Source organism: Petromyzon marinus, chromosome 8 (genome assembly GCF_048934315.1).
Source record: "Petromyzon marinus isolate PM22_M1 ecotype Great Lakes invasive population chromosome 8, UKy_Petmar_22M1.pri1.0, whole genome shotgun sequence".
NCBI lineage: Eukaryota > Metazoa > Chordata > Hyperoartia > Petromyzontiformes > Petromyzontidae > Petromyzon > Petromyzon marinus.
In genome coordinates this window covers 18596027-18608881 of record NC_133674.1, presented here as the reverse complement: position 1 = coordinate 18608881, position 12855 = coordinate 18596027, and the positions used below count along the sequence as shown (strand labels likewise).

At 48.8% G+C, this 12855-nt stretch overlaps 1 protein-coding gene across 1 annotated transcript; it reads right to left on the bottom strand.

Moving 5' to 3' along the window:
* Positions 1-3564: 3564 nt before the first annotated feature.
* LOC116940330 (uncharacterized) lies at positions 3565-11912 on the bottom strand. Its single transcript, XM_032950010.2, has 2 exons — positions 11317-11912; positions 3565-7227 (listed from the first exon to the last, which is right to left on the bottom strand). Exons 1-2 carry the CDS (start codon positions 11546-11548, stop codon positions 6539-6541), a joined length of 921 nt encoding a protein of 306 aa, XP_032805901.1. The 5' UTR covers positions 11549-11912; the 3' UTR covers positions 3565-6538.
* Positions 11913-12855: the final 943 nt, after the last annotated feature.

Below are 12855 nucleotides of genomic sequence, written 5' to 3'. Positions count from 1 at the left end.
TATCTCTCTAATCTGTATTAGTGTCTGCATCTCTCATTTTTCAATCAGTTTAACCACATCCCGACTCGAGTTTTCTTCCCTTATCTCATCTCAAGCAATATATATTATCTGCATCTCGTGATAGTGGAAAGAGAGTGCCACCAGACGTAACTTCTGCTAAGGGTTCCCCAAAGGACTAGCAGCACCACCGCCCGCCTGTCCAATTCACCCTCCCCCTGGACCCCGTCTAGGCCCATCTGACCCCGCGAGGTCCTGCTGTGCAGTTGCACAGCCTGCGCAATGTATAACTGTGCCCACTGCCAGCCAGCCGACACAAACAACTCGGGATATGCTAACTCCGTGCGCGTTCAGCTTGACTTCGGTGTCGGGTTTTGTGCACGGACGTAACCACCACTAAGCAGAGCCATCACAGAAATAACTTGGCCATTCCTATGTGAGTATAACGCCTACAGGGTAGGTTAACGGAGGTCACAATGCATGGTAGTCATCATCATCATTAGCCGCATCACCGCCAGGCATGACCAATCCACCGCTGGATGAAGGCCTCCCCAAGTCGTCACCATCTCTCACGATCCTGCGACGGAACAATTCACCCAGCGCCTGCACGCGAGCTGATGCCGTCGGTTCATTTCCCCGGTGGACCACGTGGTACTGATGATGTGATTAATGACCGTCTGTGAGCCTGTTTGTCGGTCATCACTTGAGTAATTTTAGCATTAGGTAGCAGTCAAGTAGCTCTCTGTCTGACTGGATGTTGATGCTGAGATAATTATGTACCTTTGAAGTAAGTAAAAAAACACGTGACAACAAATATTAAACCAAGCTAAAGTTTGGGGATTTATCAATGTATAGTCTCTTTTCATTCCTCTAATTATTATTCAATTGAGAGCTGGCAATAGCGTTGCAAAGCGATAATCCTGAGTGACATGTGGGGACAAATTGAGTCTTTTGGAGGGCTTAAACTGTGATATTTCTCGGATTTTTTCTCCTTATATTTACAGATTTGGCATCGCTATGAAAATTAGTGATGTGCTCCAAATGTGTCGCAGTCGACTCAATATTCACACGTCATGTGAATAGCATTTGCATTGAGAATTGTGGTTATGGTGAAGTTATAACGGGGCACATCAGTTTTCTCAAGTGGTCTATTGGCTGTAATATAGCACAGTTGCATCTTTATGACTGAACAGGAGGCCTCCCGTTTGTCAGATTGTACAAGTTGCATTCCTGGCCAGTGTCAACTCAGCACCATCATCACTCATTAATAGACTTTGGCAAACGTCATCGTGTTTGCACTCTGTTTCCGAAATTAGTAATTTGTGCGCAAAAATGGACCGACACACATCGGCTACTCTTGTTTGAAGAACATCCACGGGGACCTTTAACGTCCACTCACTCTGAAGCCGCGGGATTTGAACCTTTGCAACTGGCTGAAATCGTGCGAAAAACCCTACGCCATGTCACTGCCCCGAAGATGATGATGATGATTCCACAAGTGGTGATAACATTGACAATGCTTATAACAGTGATAATTATTGATGGATGAATAGATGAAGCATGGATTTCTAGCGATTGAGTCGGCTGTAGCTTGGCTTTGTCTAAGGTCCCATTATTCTCAACATCTCGTCACACACTCAGGGTAAATTAAGCAGCGTGGAGAGTTTCACAGGCGTGCGAGACTATTCCGTGACACCACAGTGCGCTTGCTATGCAAGCGCTATGCTCAGTATAACCACAGCGTAGCAGGCAACTGTCACGAGGTCTCATTTAGGAAATCGCATGACCGGCAATTTTTAGTCCAAGCACCGAATGTGTACGTTTCGCACACACGATAGAAGTAATAAGCATAATGAATGTCTCTACCAGTCTACCTATTAACCCTTTCCCATTCTGATGACGTATACATACTTCATTGGAACGCAATCGGAAGAAAAAATAAAATAAGTTTGATTGGTACCAAGGCTCCCACAGTGTCATGCGGGAGGGCGTGTGGTACAGCTTGGCGCCAGCTATTATCGAGTGCGGTTGTGTCGCTACAGTTCTCTGCGGTGAGTAAAATGTATTTAAAAACAATGGCACTACTTCGTCTCTCTGAATAAAATCAACGCTGACCGCTTTCGCGTTCCGAGATCCAGTGGTGAACGTGACCCTCCCTGTAACTTGCAGACGTCTCGGAACGGGAAAGGGTGAATGTACCCACTTGAGCAGTGGTGCAGTGCTGAGTGCAATGAGCTTTGAACCTGGTTACCTGAGTTTGTTCCCCAGCAATTAAAGTATCATCGAGTGAGTCTATGTTACATTTCAGGATGGTCTAATGTATCGCTTAGATGCTAAAATGTGTGAGAATGAAATGTTGTATCGTCCACATTTATTCCTGAATTGGTAATTCGATGAACTGGACGGAAAAAATCCACACAATGGTAAGTTGTGAGAATTTGAGATTGAAAAGCCTGCCCTTTATTAATATTCTCTCATTTTTAATATTCTCTTCATTATCATCAACAGCCATGGTCAATCCACCGCTGGACGAAAGCCTCACCAATCCTCCGCCATCTCTAACGATCCTTCGCCGTAATCCTTTTTATCCAGGAAAATAGAGACGACACTCGACCACTTTTACAACGCAGTGTGCTCCAACAGACTTTTTGTTTCCGTGTTAATTTTATTTGAGTTCATGTAAAGGCTCACGCTGTGGGTCTAGGCGCATCGCTGGCATCTTAGAGCAAGGACTATACGTCACGCTTTAAAAAAACGAGAAATACATTCAGAACAAAAAGACAATTGTCAAGGCAGCACGAAGCTCAATCTTCTCTGCTCGGAGCGAAGGCAAAAAAACCCCCGTATCGCCTTTAACAGACTGTTGGGGCGAGCGCTGTTGGTGAGAACTTATTAAGGCTGGCACCGCACACGAGGGGGTGGTGGCACCACGCCCGGCTGCCTTTGTCTCCCGAGTGGCGATGTTTACACACCGCACCAGGTACTAATTTGAGGCTGAGTCGACCTAGGGGAGGCCCAGGAGCGGCTCAGAAAATCGTCACTGGCGTTGGCCGTTAGCGGGAATCAAACTCAGGTCGCCGGGTTCGTAGCGCAGCGTGTTAACCGCTGCACCACTGCTGCCCACAATGCACCTGCACATACACGCACGCACATTACACTAGCGTGTCTTTCTAAAACTATATTCGCACCGATTAGGGGCAACTTAAACATATGACGAGCAGATCTCTCGATGCTTTGGGAAGTTTGGCAGTTGCAACGTTTGTTTGCAGGCACAAAATTGATTTACTACTTCTCAGGACCCTGGAAGGAGGTGAAGGTGGCGGTTCGGGGAGGAGGCCTTCATCCAGCAGTGAATTGACCATGGCTGGTGGTGATGGTAACGAATTCGTTTTTTTTCTTCTTAAGGAGTCCGCATGAGCATTCAGTCGTCCTTAAACAGCCGGAAGCATTTCAGATTTACAGTATTGGCCGAAATTAGTTTTAAAGCATTACTCCCAATCCACGTTGTATGCGTGTGCGCACAATGATTTAAAAAAAGCGTCCAAAAAGAAAATACGAAATACCGTACAGAAGAAAAAAAACATTCTTTATTTTTTTTCACATAAACCCATTGCAGTCACATAGTTACGAATCTTTGATATGCCAAGAGAACTGTGGCGCTCCCATCAACCGCTTCCGAACAGCGGCTGGTCGCCGTGCGCGCCCTCTGTCCGCTCGTGGGGACATTAAAGATGACCCTCCCCCCGCCGCCCCCACACTGCAGCGACAGCGGCCACCCGAACCACACAACGGATCGGCTTATAGGAGGCTTATAGGAGGTGCGCACCGTCTGCTGCACTCACAGTGGCCGATAAAATGATCCACAGGCGGGATTCGCAAAAAGTAGGCCAAGTGTAGGTGGCATCACGGGTCAAATTCGCCAAATTAAAAAAAAAATATCCGCAAATTACCCAATTGGGATAATGCATACCAATCATCGTCATCATCACATCCTCCTGCGAAAACTTGGCAAGACCCTCCTGAAAATGAGTCACGAGACTCGGCAAAGGCTTTTCGGGGTAAACAAGCGCGATGATAACCCTAATGATGATCTTTGTGTTATGAACTGAGTCACGTGTGCAAATGCATGTCCACGCCGCTAAGTGCTCTGGGTAATAGCTGCCGCACATACGTGCGCGCGCGCGTGAGCACGCATGCGTTTAGAGGACACACAGAGTACATGTACAACAGGTGTCCCGACTGAATAAAGTGCAAGGCAGCAAAGTCAGTGACCCCCCACTCCCTTTCCCCCCCCCTCCCACAACTTCTCGCTTCCTCCAAACAGGTGGCCCGTGTTAAAACGATACCACATGCCGACCTACATTTGCATCCAAATTGTGAAGAGGCTTGTGGGAGCTGTGAACGCAGATGTATATCGAGACCGCAAAATGTGGCCCACATTTAGCCTATTAGCTACCCCCCAAGTGCGAGTGCATCTGCGTGTTTATTTTTGGGATGTTTGAGCCCACTGGAGACCCAATTGTTTAAACATTTTCTTTCAAGATTAATGCTTTCACTTGGGTTAATATTTAGCCACGACCGGCCTAAGTGTTGCGTAAAAACCGTGACAGAAAATTTGGACGGATCTCCCCCCCCCACTCCCCCCTCTAATCTCCCACCGCGTGTGCCTCAAACCACCAAAACGTTCCCCGCCACCACCACCACCCCCTCCCCAAAACCATTCACCTCTTCCGCATCCAAAGCGCCTTCCAGGACGACCAGGTTTGCCCAATTTCACCGTCGAACTATTCCTGTTACCGTCAAAAGGAACGATGGGGGGCAGCGGCGGGAGGAGTTTGTGCTACGAACCCGTCGACCTAGAATTATATTCTCGGCCACGGATTACCGCGGAACCAGCCCTGGACCAGTCACCAAATTCCTTCAGGCCCCCCCCCCCCCGCAAGGAAGCGGTGTGGTCAGGTACAGCGAGAGGACCGCCGTGACCACACAGGGCGTGGGGAAGTCTTCACCCAGCAGTGGATTGACAAAGGGGGCATGGATTCATTAGACCTCCTTTGCCAGTACCAAAATGTAATAATAGGGGTTTTCCCCTTTTTTTCTGGCAACAAAACTGCAACCTTTTTTACAAGGATTCATGTCTGCAGACATGAATCCAGTTTCAAGGACAATGCATATATTATCATAGCATTTTTTTGTTTGCATTTTGACTGCAGGTATTGTGGTTAATGCAGACATGAATCCTTATAAAAAGGTTTCAGTTTTGTTGCCAGAAAAAAAGGGGAAAACCCCTATTATTATATGGGGCATGGATTGTAATTGAATTACTGAATGGCAGAGACGATGTTCAAATGTGTGTTTGGGCCAACACTAGTGACGATTATCTGAACCGGTCCCGGGACTCTGCTCGGTCGACTCAGCCTCAAATGATTACCTGGTACGATGTTTAAACATCGCCACTGGGGAGACAAAGGCGGTCGGGCGTGGTGCTGGCCACCCATCCCCTCGTGTGCCGTGCCGGCCTTCATAGGTGCTCGCTAACAGCACTTGCCCCAACAGTCTGTTAAGGCTATGCAGGGGATCTCTTTATCTCTCTTTGTTAAACTTTTATTTTATTTTACGAGGTAAAGTACATTATTAGAATGCCATGGAATGAGGCGGTGGTGTGACTCTAACCTAAATACTGTACGTATCACAGTTTAAAAAGCCACCAGTGTTATTATTTTAGCGTTTTCTTTTCCTACTGTACGTGTGCCTGTCCGTTACCGCCAGTGATTTTCCAAGATTGAATTTCATCATCCTGCCACAGGAAGGGGGTGGCCTGAAGTTGCACTGCAGAAGCCATTGAGGCAGGGGCCAAAAAGTCACCAACGCAAATCGGAGAGCTCTGGTTTTATTTAAAATATAAAACTAATTCTGGAATCGGTCAGTTGGCGCTGAAAATAGTGTGGGCGGGGGGGGGGTAACGTCTAAAAGCGCCACCACTTTGCACTTTGTTATCAATCTGAGCGCCTGACATTCATGCCTTTACATTTTGATTTTGATGTATAAATAAGAGTTCAAATTATTCACGGTTGCTTTGTCAATCCACTGCTGGGTGAAGTGCGTGTCGTCTGTGGGGGTTGTTTGACCATATTTTACCTCCCTGGCCAGTGAGGGTTGCTGAATGTGTGGGGTCGGGGGGGGGTGTGGAGGGGGAGCCCGGGACCGGTTCAGATGTCGACTGGCCTCAGGTCACCGGATCCAGATAACCATTGCGCCACCGCTCCACACACCGCCTGTATAATACCGCAACGAAAGAACTCGCACGCTCGTCAACAACACTGCCTTGTGCACCACTGCCAGCGCAGCGTCACAAAACGATTCGCGTAACATTACAATGGCATCGAGGGTGCCTGAATTTGAATGCCAAATTAACAACAATATAAAACGATCCCCTCTCAAAACAACCCACTGGTGTCACCATACAAAGTGCACCGAACCTGCCAACATCTTTCCTCCAGAGTCCCAAATCTCTCCACATCGGAGCCAATTACAGGAGTCCTCAGCCAATCACAGGAGTCCTCAATGCATCTTCCTCCTCCACATCCTCCTCCTCCAGGGCACAGTGTTCCTCGGGGTGACGGTAGAGCTTTCGCTTGACGACCTTGAAGCCGCCGCTCAGCCGCACCGTCCGCTCCGCCGAGCTGCGCGCCGCCACCAAGCGCCACAGGCACGAGCCGGGGGGCAGCAGCGGCAGGCGGAGGAGAGCGTCGCTCCAGCGCCACGCTCGCTCCCGGCGCAGGAGGACGGTCACCTCGAAGGTCGGCGCCCGGCCCGGGTCGAGCTCCAGACGCGCCAGGCACGGCGCCGGCGGAACGTCGCGCGACGAGGAGGAGGACGACGAGGAGGAGGAGGAGGAGGACTGCGGAGGGGCGCTCTCCAGCGGCGGCAGCAGCAGCACGTGAACCACGGCGCCGGCCAAGCCGCACGGCTCGCGCTCCGCGGCGCGCACCACCAGCCGGGCCACCCGCTGCAGGAGGCGCTCGGGCGCCAGGATGGTGTCGCAGCGCAGCGTCCCGGACTTGGCGGCCGCCAGGCCCGCCTCGAGCCGCGACACCAGGTGGGAGCACGCGGCCGAGAGGGACGCCCCGTGAGCGGGGCCCGGCCCCAGCCACGAGGGGTCGGAGCCAGGGGATCTGGACTCGAACCCATCGGCCCACGGGTCGCCGGCGGCTTCGAATGAGTCGAAGTCTGCAGGAACAGGGTGTCGTCATCGTCACCGTCGTCGTTATCGTGTGTATGTTGAACTTCTTTCGCACCGTACGTAGCCGACCGTGCTAATCGGAAGGACAACAAGCTAAACACAACAAGCTGTTCTTAAGAAATGAGTTTTCTATCTAGATTTAAAAGTGCATGGCTCCACGTGTAGAGTGAGAAGCGAGAGGAAAGGAATGGCACAAGGTTCAGGAATTGCAATTGGCTTTCAATGTCATCGTTTTTGTCATTTGTTTCATGTCATTTTTATAAGGCTTTGTAAATCCACTGCTGGATGAAGGCCTCCCCACGCCATTACAGTGTTTGAGCTTGCGTTCAATTGGTAGACAAGTCAAGCCAGCGGTGTGTCGTCGGTATTTGCATGATAGTGCTCGAGTTCAGTGGGAGGCATGCACAGGTGAACCAGGAATGCTGAAATAGCAACGATAGAAGTCAAATAATTCAGGGAGAGATTTCACTTTATAACACTAATTGGAAACGCATTCTACATACGTTTAACAATTCCCAGATCTCAATTCCAGAGATTAATTGTCACAGGGGGTTGTTATACCTGGGGAAATGTATAAGTTTGATTAATAGTGAAATTGGCTCCTGCTTAAAAACTAATGCTTAATTAAGAGCAGTGATTGATAATTGGGTAGCAACGTTTGCACGCAACTACACCGATATATCGACCGTTAGGCCGCAGCCTATTAATACATAAATACTCGTAAAAATGGCATTTAATTAAAAATATTTCATTAGCATGCAAATAATCACACCGTCCGCTCGTATGCACAAACAATTTGCATAAGCAATGCAGAAGCGTCGTTGCGATTTTACCGCAACGGGGATATAAACAACAGCCTTCATTTGCATGTGCCCGTGCTAAGCGTGTCATGAGACCTGTATCCAATCTCCCGGTTTCTCTGATTCCCGAGTTCTTAAATTGGATACCCACACAGGGACACCTAAGGTAGGCGAAGTCTCACGTGCACTTCGCAAAATATGCAGTGGGTCTCGAACGCTGGGTTTTGAGTGTCTATCCATAGTCTCTTGTAAGTGGCACATATATTAACTCTTAGCTATATTCTTGTTTTATATTTTTATTGTTTCCCTTCTACGTGACTTTACCGAAAGAACCAAGAATATGAATCCCTGCAGTCACGAAAGCTTTAAATCAAAATGTAACTCTTAGTTAATTAGAATGTGTTCCGATCTCGTCAGATCTTGGAAGCCAAGCAGGGCGAAGCTTGTTTAGTGCTTGGATCGATGACTGCTTGGGAAAAAAAGGTGTTTTTTTAAGCATGAGATGTGGGATTGCTATGAGATCAAAGTACAGAAATTGATTTTTTTTCTTTCTGTGTGGAGCTTTGAGTGTCACCGGGCATTCGTGGAATTAGCCAAACAATTCATCCAATGCAGGAATCCTACTGAAAAACAGACTCCCGCTTGCAAACAAAGGGCTTTGCTATTGGTATTTATTGGGCAGTTGAAGTGCAGGTAACGTTCGACCAGTAATTAAGCTTGTTTTGTTATTACAGCCCATGCAGGCATATAATACTTTTGTTCAGCATCAGCCATGATCCAACCACTGCTGAAGGCAGGCCATTATGCCTTTATAATATTGCAATTTATTATTGTTCAATATGAGAAACCTAAGATATTGTAACTTATTTCAACAAGATGAATCTCGACTCGGCCCGTGTATATGGCTCTATACGAGTGTGTCGTCCTCTGGAAAGGAGCGTTAGGTTTCACGGATAATATTACCTTAGAAACATGAGTTTAGAGTATTTGTCTGCGATACATTTCCACTTCGTAGAGCTATCAAATTGTGGCCAAGTCGCTCCTGGAAAAGAGATATATAGCCCAGCGGGCCTTACCTGGTAGAATAAAATAAAAAAAGTTTTGGTTTGACCTTCGTGCAACCTACGACACTCATAAGTCCATGGGCCCCAGACCAAATAGTTTACATCTTGGGACCACCTGAGATTTATTGAAGTTGAATAGTACCAACATCTTTGAATCGCAAATAAAGTTGAACCATTCAATGACGTTATTTAATAAGTATGTTATCATTTCATCATCGTCATACTTCACTACACTGGTCAATGTGGGACCATTCTTTGTCGAGCCTCTCACCCGAGGTACCTGGCCAGTATGGGTGCCCCCATACCGCAGCATAGCTACTCAGGTCTACACACCACTCAAGCCTCTCCCGGCGAAGAGGTGTTATCTAAAACCACCAATATGAGCGTTTAGTTTTGGTGCCATTAATTTGTTTATTTATATTTTATTCTGCTTGGTTGCAGGGTTTCAATTTGCTTGGTAGTGGCTGTATATGGGATTTGGTCTCCAAATATATAATTAATGTACAGCGTTACGTGATGCCATGAGCAAGAATGACGCTATATAAAATGAAAGAGTATTATTATTACTCTTTGGTTCTTTCGGTAAAGTCACGTAGGTATAAATAAAATAAATCACGACGTTTCGGGCGCAACACAAGCGTCCGTTATCAGGTGGGAAAGCATGATTGAAAGTATTATTATATACATAATATGTTATCGATAAACACGCATTGACCACCATCTGCGGTACCGAATTCACAATAGCGTCGGCGGTGGCATCTCAGCGCCTTGCCCCCCTGCGGTGTGCGGGTGCATGTCAGCCGCGGTACTTTTCCATTGCCTCCAATGCACGGGTCACTCTGGCTTGTTGGGGAAGCCTGCGGCTGCAGTACACAAAGTTCCCAGCAAAGGTCGCACGTGTGTTTTTTAACACCCTGTTTAGCCAGAAAAACAATCTCACGGAGTCTCAAGACGTGTTTTTCAAGGAGGGTCCTGCCAAGTTTTTGTTTGCAGTTCGGGGCGATGGTTTCTAAGTCTATCCCTGTTGAGTAATGTGCGGAGTGACTTTGACGCCGAAACACAGTGGCGGCCCGCTCTTGCGAATGGCATCAAAGCGGGGATCTTTAATGTCCAGTGTGAAGCAGGCGGCAGTATTAATTAGGGGTGCCGCTGGACTGGCACTCTTGAAAAAAATCGGCGAACGCGCCACGGCTATGCCAAGTCACCGCCCCGTTGTCAGCAGGCGGATGAAAGTCCAAACCCAACGACTGCCCCCCCCCACCGCCACCCACACAAAATTTCAAAAGCACTGCAGGGGTAGATTTGAAGCTTTCGTGACTGCAAGGATCCATACTCTTTGGTTCTATTCGGTAAAGTCACGTAGGTAAAAATAAAATAACAAAAAATCACGACGTTTCGGCCACAACACAAGTGGCCTTCATCAGGTGAAGGGACTGTCCAGAGGACAGCGTTGTACAGAGGACTGTCCAGAGGACAGCCCTCTGTACAGTCCCTTCACCTGATGAAGGCCACTTGTGTTGTGGCCGAAACATCGTGATTTTTTGTTATTTTATTTTTACCTACGTGACTTTACCGAATAGAACCAAAGAGTATAGTGCAGGGGTAATCCACAATGCCAATTTGTTAAACAAGCTCTCGGACTAATCGCATGGCATATAACGAGGATGCAATGTTTGTTAAATTATATTTTGTAAAAGCAGCTGTAAAACCGATGAGTACCAGGAGGAGGACGTCTATTGTCTGTGTATTCGGTGTGAAATGTTTCCTGGAATTTAATTAACCAGGTAAAGCCTCACTCATGCATCAAGATGTGTAATTGAATAGCGTCCAGTCTAATACATTGTTGACTACCTTTGCGTGAATAATTATGAAACCGGATCGAGGCCACCCACGCATACACAAACGGACGTTGAAACACTTTTACGAAGTGAAGTATAACAAAGACACAACGTCTCTGCAACATTCATATAGCCATATAGTGGCGTGTACTCTCCACGCCTGCAAAGAGTAACCGCGTCTACGCGACCCACTAAGCGGATGTGAAGCCAAAAACGCTGTACAAAAAAAAGAGAAGCATTCATGCGGAGCTTGCGATAAATCGCATGCGGCTTGGAATCGAAGAAGAGTGTGAGAACCCGTCGTGTGTGTGTATATATCATTGCCGTGAATGCGTGAAAGTCTTGCAAACTTCAAGATCGGTAGTTCAACTCACGGCGCGAATCCTGACCCGCCTTGTGCCTGCCGGGCGCGATGTCCATGTGGGATGTGGCTGCCTCTGCCTCTGCTGCTGCGTCGGGGATGATCGATTCGCGGGGAACCAGCGACTCAACCTGGGACCGAAACGCAACTTTGGGAGCTACGGGCACACGCGTGGAGCGCTCCTTCCTGCAGCTTCCCGCTCCCTTGCCGTTGAATGTGGCCACCAGCGTGCTTCCGAAGATCATCTTTGCCGTGTTTCTTCCGATGTTACTTTCACAGCGTAGAGACGAACACGCACACGCACAAACGCGTACCCGCTCGTGCACGTCGGACAACGAGTGGTGTAACACAGCGTGGGGGAGGGAGGGAGGGAGGGCGTCAAACTGCTCGGAAGTTTTTATTTTTTGCCGAGCCCGCTAAGAAGTCACCCAACCGCGCCGCGTCGTTCCGTTCGCTCGCAAAAGTTAGCGACGCACAAACAGCGTCCCCGCGCTTACAACGCCAGGCCCCTGCCTCTCTACCCACGACACACACACAGACACCAGCCCGCTCACGCTCCCTCCCGATCCTCCGGTTCACCGCCTTCTGGCTTGCAGCTCACGGGGAGCTCTTAAATACTGGAAGGATGCGCGCAGCAAATCACGTGTGCGCGCACCACCCCCAATGTAGCCCCCCCCCCTCCCACCCAATGTACCCCCGCACCCAATGTACCCCCCCCCACCCAATGTACCCCCCTACCCAATGTACCCCCCCCCACCCAATGTACCCCCCTACCCAATGTACCCCCCACCCAATGTACCCCCCCTCACCCAATGTACCCCACTACCCAATGTACCCCCCACCCAATGTACCCCCCACCCAATGTACCCCCCCAACCCAATGTACCCCCCCCACCCAATGTACCCCCTCCACCCAATGTACCCCCCCCCACCCAATGTACCCCCCCCCCACCCAATGCCCTCCTCCCCTCCCCCGTATCTCCCTCCCGCCACGGTGTTCTTTACGCCCGATAGGAAAACCGCTGCTTGACCAAGCCCCATTAACCAACACGCTCAAACTACATGCTCACTAACATGCTCCGCGCTCACTACATGCCCCCATACCACGATAGCATTTCGCTATGATTATGATGATAATAATGGATTGATGATGATTATAAATAATACACCGGTGATGGCCTCCCAACGCTGTGTCGGTCATGGGAGTTGTTTGACCATACTTCAGCACGCCGGCCACTGTGAGTTGGTCGGGGGGGTAGAGCCTAAGACAAGTTGATATCACGTGTCACTTGTGTTAGCCTTGGCTGAGAATCAAACTCAGTTCGTCGGATGTATAATGCAGGACGTGAACTATCCACTGTGCCACCGCCTCCACACCCTTATACTAATTCACAATAAATCTATTACTGGATGAAGGCCGTGGGGGTTGTTTGCCCATACTTCACCACGCTGGTCAGTGCCAGTTTGTGAATGTGGTTGGGGACAGGAGCGGTTTAGACATCGCTCGCCATCGTTGGTATCCGTGGTGAGGAATACAACCTAGGTGGCCGGGT

What these genes read in the sequence shown, in the direction of transcription:
- LOC116940330 (XM_032950010.2), bottom strand. Translation starts at nt 11,548, where the DNA reads ATGATCTTCGGAAGCACGCTGGTGGCCACATTCAACGGCAAGGGAGCG. An exon ending in GGCGGGTCAGGATTCGCGCC is followed by an intron (nt 7,228 to 11,316) that starts GTGAGTTGAACT and finishes CTGTTCCTGCAG; the next exon opens with ACTTCGACTCATTCGAAGCC.